Genomic DNA, 10,110 nt, shown 5'->3' with positions numbered 1-10,110 from the left:
TATTCTTTACCTTTATACGCTAGAGGCTAAAGCCTTTTTTAACTACCCATAACCTTACTCCCGAAAATAGGCCAAAATGCAATTCTCTGTAACTATAGCTTCACCGACTCTGCGCCACTAACGTCACAGATTTGTCGACTCAAAATGTCAGATCATTGTAAAAAGAGGGTAATGATAAGGTAAGTAATGGACTTTGCTATCAAACCACGACTCGTTCAGTCTTTATCAAACGGCGCCTTTCTTTAATGGCGAATTTCCACTCTTTAGCAATTTTCCAAGAAAGCAGAACCCCAAGCCCAATGAGAAGCCCAAACGAGACCAAGATCGCCAAAACGCTGACACCAAGCGCCAATCCCTGCCAGTTGGCACCGCCACCAGTTTCAAGTGAGGCCACCACCTGCAGTCCACTCAAGGTCACAGAGGTGATTCCGATTGCGAATAAAATTGGTGCATAGAAGCGTGCGAAGTACTGTCCGTATTGGAAGTCAACTCTCTGAAAGTAGGATTTTCGTAGAATGATCGGAGCGTAGAAGTTCAGGCGAGTGAGGCGTATTTGACCATAGGCATAGCGTAGAGAAACATCCTTATCTTGGATCTTATCAAAATCAGAGGTGAAGTCGCAGAACTGCTCCCAAGAGATGTTTTCTGGAATAAGACAAAGAGTAGGATCTTTGGCGATGCGAAAGTCGGATTCGTGCCGGATAAGATAGAAATATGTGCGTAAATAACCCAAGGCAGCTCTTCGAATACGCACGTCTTCGCTCGTATTGCTACTGCAAAGATGCTCTCTCCAGAAGTCGTGGGATCCGATGAACCGTGGAAGAGGCTTGATGAAAACACGATCGTTGATCCATACGAGATGTAGCTTTGGGTTCTCTGTCACGATAATCGACCGGCCTTGTAGTAACTGTCTATGCAATGGCCATATATTTGTGCTATCTTGCTTCGACATCCACCAGAGCTTATCCGAAACCCGATCTAGATCGTCTGAGCAAAACTCAGATGTGAGCAGCTTCCTGATCTGATCCCTGCTGTGACGAGGGACGCGGGGGAAGCCTGGTACATAGCTGCTCTGTTCGTCACGAAGCAAGGAATGCTCTGGCGCAAAGGGCGGTTTAAACATAGTGGGAAACATATCGGATATGTCACTGTTAGAAAGTTCTGATATAGATCTCCAAGGATGGCAACTTATTACATATGACGACGAGCCCAATGCCTGGTGAAAGAATATTCATCAGCTGGACGACTGATTATGAGGCTGGAGTGCCACTGAGCCTCAGCGCTTCAGGTCGCAATGTTATTGGCTGACATTCAGTGCCTCGATGTAAGTTCAAACCCCCTGTAATCTGTCCTTCTTGAGATTATTAATGAATAAGTCAGTGTTGATCCTGCCTGTTAGTAAATGCAGTCTGATTTAACTATCCTATTAACTAAGTTAACATTTCACTTAATACACTGAAGCAACACTTGAACGATTTGTATAAGCTAATAACATGTATACTGCTAACCTGATAATCGTAGATACTTGTCTTATTTTATCTTTGAGCAGGCAGGGCTTAATATTCCTAACCTCAATAGTAGTTTAAGGATCATGGCTAAAGACACTATAAATCACTTCAAAATTAGCTTGTTAGCTGATTGAGTAAGTCTACATGATTATATCATAAGCCTGGAACGGATATAATTGCAATAGCTTGTGTTCCTTCAAAGCCGGTGTCTTTCCGGAGCGGGGAAGCTTCACAAGGCTGAACCCCGGCACGCGCCTTTGATCATCATGCCATATTAAATTTCCGCCGGTTAATTAAAACAAAAACTCTACATTTAAGCAGGGTTAGCTATTGGCGGAGTGTTCAAAGATCGCCAATCATAACCCACCTCCACAAGACTTGTTAACGTTATTACACGACTCGCTCGGCTATAAGTGAAGTATGCTACATGAGCATGTTGATCACCGAGAAGCTGGAAGTCTCGAAATGAGGAGCAAGATTCTGCCTAAACTCTAGGCTAAATGGGTTTATTTTATAAATTGGCATTTTAAATCTCATGAATGCATAATCTCAAGACTCAAAGTCAATGTTAAATGATTATTCTATGCAACGTATCATCAAGAAGATGCGCTTGTACTCTATTTTCCTCTTCGCGGTACGCTTATCGGTGGCAGCAGATATCTTCGTTGATCGACGAGGACAAGATCACAATACTGGGTCGGCTGGGAAGCCCGTCAAGAGTATTAAAAAAGCACAAGAGCTCGTTCGTGAGCTCATTCCGTCCGCCAAGGATGGCATCACTGTACACCTAGGCCCAGGTACTTGGGAAATCGACGAGGCCATCATGTTCAATAATGAAGACTCGGGTATCAATGGCTTCACAGTGAAATGGGCAGGCTCGGACACCATCATCTCTGGAGGCTATGAGATCGGTCATTGGACTGAAGGCGATAACGGGATTTGGTCCACTCCAGTCCCCAAGGGCACAAAATCCCGTAATCTCTACGTAAACGGGTTCGCTGCTCAGTATGCTAGACGGCAGATCCATAATCGGGCGGATTTTAATTACACCAAAGTCGGAATGACCTGGAACAGCTCGGATTACGACTGGATCATGAAAACCCCAGGCATCGAGAATGGCGAGCTTCGGGCCGTAAATTCCTTTACCGATCGGGTCGCACTCATCGAAAAGGTTGGGGATCGCGTGCTTGGGATGAAGAGGGATATTTGGGCCAACCAACTCATCGGTTATGACCAAATTGCAGAACCGTTTTGGGACGGAGGCGTGTGGATTCAGAACGTCAAAGCCTTGCTCACTGACGGCGGTCAATTCTACCTTGACAGAAACGAATCGACCGTGTATTACAAACCGCTAGACGGCGAGGATATGGATACCGCATCTGCCTATCTCGGAATCGAAGAGGTCCTCATGGTCGTCGGCGGAACCTATGAAGAGCCGGTCCACGACTTGCAGTTTGAAGGAATTACTTTCAAGCACAGCACTTGGCTGAAGCCGGATATCTATGGGTATATAGATCAACAGACCGGTGGTCACATGGGAAATGATAGTCTGTGGCCCAATTTCGAAGCTTCGAGGCCCCATTGGTGGCAGATGCCCAGCGCGGTCCAGGTTAGTGCGGCATACAACATCACAATGAAGTCGTGTACTTTTCGAGAGCTTGGAGCTGGAGGCATCGGTATTGGAAACGACAAGAACGCGCACGTGACGGGCGTTGGGCTTGGGGCAAACAATATTCTCATCGATGGCAATTATTTCACGCAGGTGATGGGGAATAGCATCACCGTTGGAGGTATACAAGCCGATGCGCATCACCCATCGCAGCCAAAGATGCTTGTGTCAAACATCCACGCGTCCAACAACATCTTCAATAACAATTCGGTCTTGTGGTCATCCACCGTCCCTATTCTTTTCACATACACGCAATTCTCTTCCATCACACACAACGATATCTATAACCAGCCATACAGTGGTATTTGCCATGGCTATGGTACGGCCTGTACTTCCCTGACGAGTAAAACTGCTAATGGGTTCTAGGCTGGGGAAGTAATGATGAAGGGGGTAGTCCGGAGTACGCCCAGCGAGGTCTTTACAATTACCAGCCGCTCTATGATACACCCACCGTCATGAAGAATAACTTGATTGAGGGAAATCTGATCCATCATTTTGGTCAATCTCATACTGACTTTGGAGGCGTATACACGCTATCACGGTCACCAAACACAACAGTGTCGTCTAACTTCATCTATGACGCAGGGTGGCAAGCTATGTACCCTGGTACGTCGCTCACATAAGTCATCATAGTATTTGCTGACACTGAGAACAGATGAAGCGTCGAGAAACATCACCTGGTACAATAATCTGGGTTTCACCTCAGGAAAGTATTATGCGCCAAACGATTGGATTCCAGAACAGCTCACCGGATGTATGTTCACCATCCATGCATGCCAGAAAAAGTGCTGACAGGACCAGGGAACACCGTGATTGATAATTGGGGCAAGCTCGGAGTCAAAGACAACGAGATCCTAGATGGGTTCCCGAATCATTCCGGAAGACGCAACAACACGTTTCTACGTAACTACCTTGCGCCCTACGTCAATGGAACAAGCCTCATTGCACAGAGGGCTGCATATCGTGCCGGTGTTGTCCCGTCAAAACGTAAGGGAAGGCCCGTCACAAACGACCCAGATATCGCGGATGCGTACCTAGATTTTAAAGTCAGCGATAGGCATGTCGCTGTTTACGTGACTAATTTTGACGATTTGGACTTCAAAGACGTTGTTTTTCATATCTCGGGTCCTGGTGTCAAGTTTACAAAAAGGTCAATCCCTCGCTTAATCCCGGCTGATAGCTCTGCAGCGGCGGTGTATACTTTCTCTGGCTCTCCGAAGGGGAACGCTACAGCCAGAGTAAGCTATGTGAACCCGAGGACCCGAGCATATAGCATACAGAAAGGGTTTTCTCTCCAAATGTAGTAAGGTATCTAGCCTGAAATGCATGAGCATGGAGGAGTTATTACTGGTCTGCTTCTCACAAGGTGTGAATGGAGTCTGATTAGCTGCCTGAGCCTAATCTAGGGTGTCCGCCCCGCACAAGTAAGGGCTTGCTGTCTTACAGAAGCCTGTCTTTTCCGTCCAGTAACATCAGAATGCGATACATTAATCTTTCTTCACAAGCAATTATCTTTCTAGCAAACGAAAAAAGCCGTGAAAATGACTGTCCACTGTAGCTGAAGTTGTTCGCGAACCCCCTTCAGCTAACCCTCTTCAGCCTGTATTTGCCCATCCACTTCGGTCTCATGAACAACACAAAAGTCCTAAACCCCATCGCGACACCCATTGCCAACCCAAAGCCCCAAGCCAGCTTGGTAGGATAAAGCCCACTACCCGCTTCCCCTGCATGCCACGCCTGCCAAAACAAGAGCATGACAGCCATAGCTTCGAAAGAGGCCAGCATCTGATACGTGATCCGCCTCGTCTCTACCGCCCCAGCTTTATTCGGGATCCCAAGTACTATCGGTACCGTCATGGCGGCCATGCCGATGCCAAACAGTTGCATTACTGGGGCAGCGAGAGGGGCTGCAGACGTGTCATTGGCGAAATAAATTCGTCGAAATGCCTTTTCCGCATCGAATACCATGGGGATAGCCAAAAGGATATTAAAAGCTGATTCAGTGGCCGATATGATTCTGATAATTGTGCCAGGCGCCAATGGATCGATCTCCACTGATAGTTTGGCGTCCGTTCCGAGGCGTTTGTTTGTGTTTGCCATAATTATGTTTCTGGGGAATGATTACTAGGTGTTTTTTTAAATAAGACGGGATATCCTGTAGGGGTAGAAACCTAAAGTCCTGGGAGATTAGCTGTCTTATAAACATGTTCATAACCAGAGGTAGAGATAAATCAGTACATTGCCTTCCAGCTTAAACCGCATGACAGTCTATTGGACCCATATATTCCAGTATTCTGAGTGGCCCGGGAAGCCCGGATAGCTGCCATAGCGTAAAGGTAAACGTTATGCTTGACGTTATGCTGGGTATCCGGGCCCGAGGAATATGTTATCCACCTATATTTATACTTCCGGAGTAGTCCAAAGCCGGGGCATGGCCTGTACATAAAAGCCCGTGCACATTGGCCCAATGTGGAGATGTCCACATGATAGTCCGCCAAGATGCGATTGTTAATGTCATTGGGAAGGGTTATGGATGTATCACATAATGATTAAATTCAAGATATAGAAAACTTGTGGTTTATTACTGCTATTTTATCTTGGTTGAAAGATGGCCGTGATATCTGGCGTTGGGTTTAACTTGTTCAATTAACCGGACGAAACAATCTCGTCTGATCTGTGTCCAATACACTTTCTCGGGTTGAGGGCCTTCGTCTCCTTTCATTCTTGTTTACTGCCATCTGCTGAGTTTATTACTTCATCCTACAGTTAGTCTTCAGAGTAATAGTCATCTCACTGGAGTAGCAAGAGACGTCGTAGCTTGGTTATCAGCTAAATATTTATCAGAAAGATATCTCAGATACCTTTAACACTTGTTGTGTTCTTTAAACTTTAGCAACGGCAACAATAGGGCCTCCAGCACCCCCTTCCTGAACCAAAACAACAGCATTCTGCCCTGGCGCCATTGAATCCTTGGAGGCTGGAAGAGACACTGTGACATCTCCGCCAGTCCACGTCCCAATCTTGACCACATCCGTGACAACATTGCGGTGGTCAAGCTTGACGCCCTTATTGGGTCCCTTGCGGATCTTGACCTTCTCGTCAGTGCTTCTGTAGACCACAAGAATAATTTCATGATCCGCCACCATTACAGCGTCAGAGTCAATCCTGACATCTGTGTCATTTGTATCCAGGTAGATGTGCCAAGGTCTGTTCATTTGACTGGCCCTGGCTCGCTGCACAATCTCCTGGACACTGTCCATACCGCCAGCACCGGAGCCATCGGCAACCCCATTGACAATAACTTGTGGGAAAGAGAGGGTCTTGCGCTGCTGCTTCATGGCGTATGCTCTTTGACGCTGGTCCCAGGCTGGCTTGGCAAAGGTATCATCCCAGCCCAAGTGGTTGAACGTCGTGACGTTGAAAGTCAGGAGAATGAGGTTTGGGTTGTTTGTCCCCTGGAGAATGGCAGGAATGGCAGGAGGACACGCCTGGCAGCCTTGAGATTGAAAGAGTTCGACCACGGCAAGAGGCTCAAAATCAATAAAGCAGGCAGCTGTATGAATGTGATTTGGATCATCGCCCAGGGGATGGCCCTGGTCATCGAGGGAGATGGAACAGACGAGAGGGGGCTGCTTCTTGCGGCCGAAGAGTTTGCGAAGAATGGTAGCCATCTTGGGGACTAATTGGTAACGCAAGAAACAACAAAGAGAGTTGAGAATGGATCAAATATTTTCTGTGAATGTGTAGAAGAGATATGAGTAGGGTAGGGATGGAATAGGTGAGGAAGACGGGAGTTTATATGTATACCATACTCCCCTAAGGCTTGTCAATGCTAACTGAGAATGCCAGAGCCGGACTAGATCTAATGGGCATTTCATTGCGATGCCGCGATTCGCTAGCTGAAGAGAGAAATCCTTGTTTCAGCTGTAGCTTACCGCAGACGCATGGAAAATTGCTTAAGGAAGTGGACTTAACGGTGTCCAAGTGTGAAAGCACAAGTCTGGAGAATGACCAATCATATGCCTCACAGGTCACAGCGAGTGTTGCACGCGTCCTCCGTAGTGGAGCTGTCATCAAAGCGATACCGAGGCGACTCGCATTCTCTTCCCCAATGAGGAATAGCGCATAAATTTCAGTCTTTGAGGCTGCATTATCATATTCAACGTCTGGGCGCGGTATGATGACCCAACCGAAAAATGTAACACAGCTAATGAACCCAGGAGAGTTGCGCCTCGGGGGGGAAATGAGAGCCCCCCAAGTCAGCATGGCGGTGCTTACCGTCCGGGCATCGGACTGCAATGTAAGCTCACTTGATTCACCTATCATATTGTAAGATGTTATATTTGTAGCTGAATCTTATCTCGGCAGCTCGATCTCTCCTTCTTCAAGTAGGCTAAGGATTGAGGCCCAGTCTTATTTGCGATCTCCTGGGTTATCCCATGGGAACTTTGGTTATAGTAGGCAAGGCAGAAGCCTGCCCACGACTTGATCTTTACCACGGCAGCTCGTCTACGAGAGACATTGGATACTGAGACTCAGTAAGACGTAGACCTGGACTACTTAAGAGAAATCTATATTTATTATATTCTGTTATATGTATTAAGTAAAGGACAGATTAAAAGGTAATTAAGATATAAAGTACTTTATAAATCTTTATATTAAAACATTATATCTTAAAGTATTTATTATTCTCAGTCCCCTTACGAAATAATATCTTAATACTATAATATGGACTCAAGAAGTATGTCTCAAGACGGCTACACTAAGTGACAATTAAAATTTCTAACCTAGTTCAGGTAACCCTATCGGATTGACTGGATTAACTGGATCAACAGCCCAGAAGCAAAGCCCTATGCAGAACCAAAATTTGGTAAAACATCTGTCTCGGGACTTTCAACTATGTTTTTTGCTAACCTAAGTTATATTTTAGAGTCAATCGCAAAACGACAAATTGTCAAATTCTCACCAGGAGGGAAATAAGCAGCAACAGGAACAGGGAAACACTACTATTCAAGGTCTAAGCCCGCCAGATTTCTTTTCATTTACAAACGCAAAGGATACATAGACATAGCTTCGATACAAACTTGAACTCTTGAAAGTATAGTATAATAGAGTCTTAACCTTTTCAATATATAATAAGACAAGAATTAAAAGTCTATTCAACATCTCCTAACTACTATCATCGATCCCAACAAACATCCCATTGTCTAACTACACAGCCTGCTTAAAGACCATTTGATTCGAGAAAGTTGGTAATGACTCCATAGGCCTTCGTAGCGTTATGGTGGAAATTGAAATTGTGGCTCGCATGTGGGTGCAAGTATGCCTCAAACTTGGCATTCTTCCAGATAGTTCGTGCCGGCTCTTCAAAGATGCCTCGACAGTCTCCATCGCAGATAATGTAGTCTGTTTCTCCAGTAATAGCCTATATCTTGTCAGTTTCATAGTCTCACGTTAGAGTTAGAGTACTTACAAGAGCAGCGTCAGTGAAACCACTGGCGTCAAAGTTGCCATCCGTAAGAGTCAGAAACTCTCCGATGGCGAATGACTGCTTGTACTCTTCACAGTAGGATGCGGTAGGAACATCATAGTACGGATACTTAAAGTAGCTACAGATATTTGTTGTTAGGAACAGCCAAGTAAGAATAGTGGCCAAAGCTTACGTATTAATCTGCGCAATGGCATCGACCCAGGTCAAATATCCTGGATCGAGTGTTCCGAAACGACGGGGGTTCTGAAGGGATGCGACTCGGGGTACGAACGAGCGAACCAAGCCATTGGCGTTCAGCCCAGTAGTATTGTAGTTGATAGCCGTCAAGATAGCAGCGTCTGCAAGGGTTGGGTTCTTGGCCACGGCAAAATGTGTGATGAATGACTCAAAAGAAAAGCCCATAACGGCAAGCTTGGCAGGCTTTCCGAAGGTTCCTGTGTATTGACCCGACTTGACCATCTTGGCAAGCTGAACGAGGATAGCCTTTTGCTTACGAAGCTGGTTTGTGAACCCAGATACTCTGTGTAATCAGTTAAGCTGACAGCCTGTATATGGAAGAAACATCACCTACTTTTCAGAATCGCCCGTACCGAGGCGGTCGTAGAACCAGACCGAGTACCCTTTGCTGATAGCATGCTGAACAAAGTTATACTTGTCGGGCTGGTAGGCAGAGTTCCAATGAGTCCGGGCCTGCCCGATGCCATGAGTCGCGAGAATAATAGTTTTGCGACCCGAATGCTTCGGAGTGCAGAAAGATGCAGCCAGAGTGTAGGTAGTAGTCTCATTCTGGGTGCCAACAATGGGGCTCGGGTATCCAGCACTCTGACGGGTTGTTGCAGCCGTCAGGAAGTCTTGGAGAGCATAGTCATCTTTCCAGTCCGGGAAGTTAAAGACCAAGTTCTCAGAGGTAATGGTGACAGGGACTTGGTACTCCCAGCAGTTGGCATTGAGCGGGTAGTACGGTTGAGTAAGCCTAACGGCGCTTGGAGCAATGGACTTGGCGACAGCAAGGCCATGCATCAGGGAGGATGTAAGAAGGAAGAGAGAAGAATGCATATTGAGTATTGAAGCAGTGGAATATGAACAATGATTGAGGTGTGAATCTTGTCGGTGGTTAGTGTTGAGAACGAATAGCACAGATGCTCAAGATGCAGCTCTCTTATAGAAGTTCCGGTTTCGAACATTGTGGCTGCAGTGGTAGGAGATCTTTGAAGCTGTATAGATTTGGTATTATTCAATCTCGCTGAATGTATCTAAAAGCGGTCTAGTTCTATGCACTGTACCCAAAACTGTCAGTGTCACCATCCAGTCTCACTCAGTCAATGTGCGCCCGTTGCCGGCCCCCACTCTTACAATTACCAAAGCCAACCATGCAAAATTCCACACGAAGTTTGGTCAGCAGCGGCTGACTGCATTTCAGCTGGGTCAGCACTAATGTAGGC

The 10,110-nt window shown here is 46.2% G+C and overlaps 4 protein-coding genes across 4 annotated transcripts; 1 reads left to right on the top strand and 3 right to left on the bottom strand.

The window, feature by feature from the left end:
- Positions 1 to 199: 199 nt before the first annotated feature.
- FSUBG_11017 (uncharacterized protein) lies at positions 200 to 1,123 on the bottom strand (the record flags this gene model as incomplete). The annotated part of the gene is made up of 1 exon (XM_036675655.1): positions 200 to 1,123. The coding sequence occupies one exon, from the start codon at positions 1,121 to 1,123 to the stop codon at positions 200 to 202; it is 924 nt and encodes a 307-aa protein (XP_036533532.1).
- A 989-nt stretch (positions 1,124 to 2,112) lies between these two features.
- FSUBG_11016 (xylanase A) lies at positions 2,113 to 4,882 on the top strand (the record flags this gene model as incomplete). Its single annotated transcript, XM_036675654.1, has 5 exons — positions 2,113 to 3,496; positions 3,544 to 3,783; positions 3,833 to 3,931; positions 3,979 to 4,415; positions 4,736 to 4,882. 5 exons carry the CDS (start codon positions 2,113 to 2,115, stop codon positions 4,880 to 4,882), a joined length of 2,307 nt encoding a protein of 768 aa, XP_036533531.1.
- Positions 4,883 to 6,059: 1,177 nt separating this feature from the next.
- On the bottom strand, positions 6,060 to 6,848 carry FSUBG_11015 (uncharacterized protein; the record flags this gene model as incomplete). The annotated part of the gene is made up of 1 exon (XM_036675653.1): positions 6,060 to 6,848. One exon carries the CDS (start codon positions 6,846 to 6,848, stop codon positions 6,060 to 6,062), a length of 789 nt encoding a protein of 262 aa, XP_036533530.1.
- Positions 6,849 to 8,401: 1,553 nt separating this feature from the next.
- FSUBG_11014 (alpha beta-hydrolase) lies at positions 8,402 to 9,724 on the bottom strand (the record flags this gene model as incomplete). Its single annotated transcript, XM_036675652.1, has 4 exons — positions 8,402 to 8,602; positions 8,651 to 8,786; positions 8,841 to 9,188; positions 9,240 to 9,724. 4 exons carry the CDS (start codon positions 9,722 to 9,724, stop codon positions 8,402 to 8,404), a joined length of 1,170 nt encoding a protein of 389 aa, XP_036533529.1.
- Between the last annotated feature and the right edge of the window lie 386 nt (positions 9,725 to 10,110).

This window comes from Fusarium subglutinans, assembly GCF_013396075.1.
Source record: "Fusarium subglutinans strain NRRL 66333 chromosome Unknown NRRL66333_c0000199, whole genome shotgun sequence".
NCBI lineage: Eukaryota > Fungi > Ascomycota > Sordariomycetes > Hypocreales > Nectriaceae > Fusarium > Fusarium subglutinans.
Note: the sequence above shows the minus strand (reverse complement) of the source record. Positions and strands in the feature narration are given on the sequence as shown.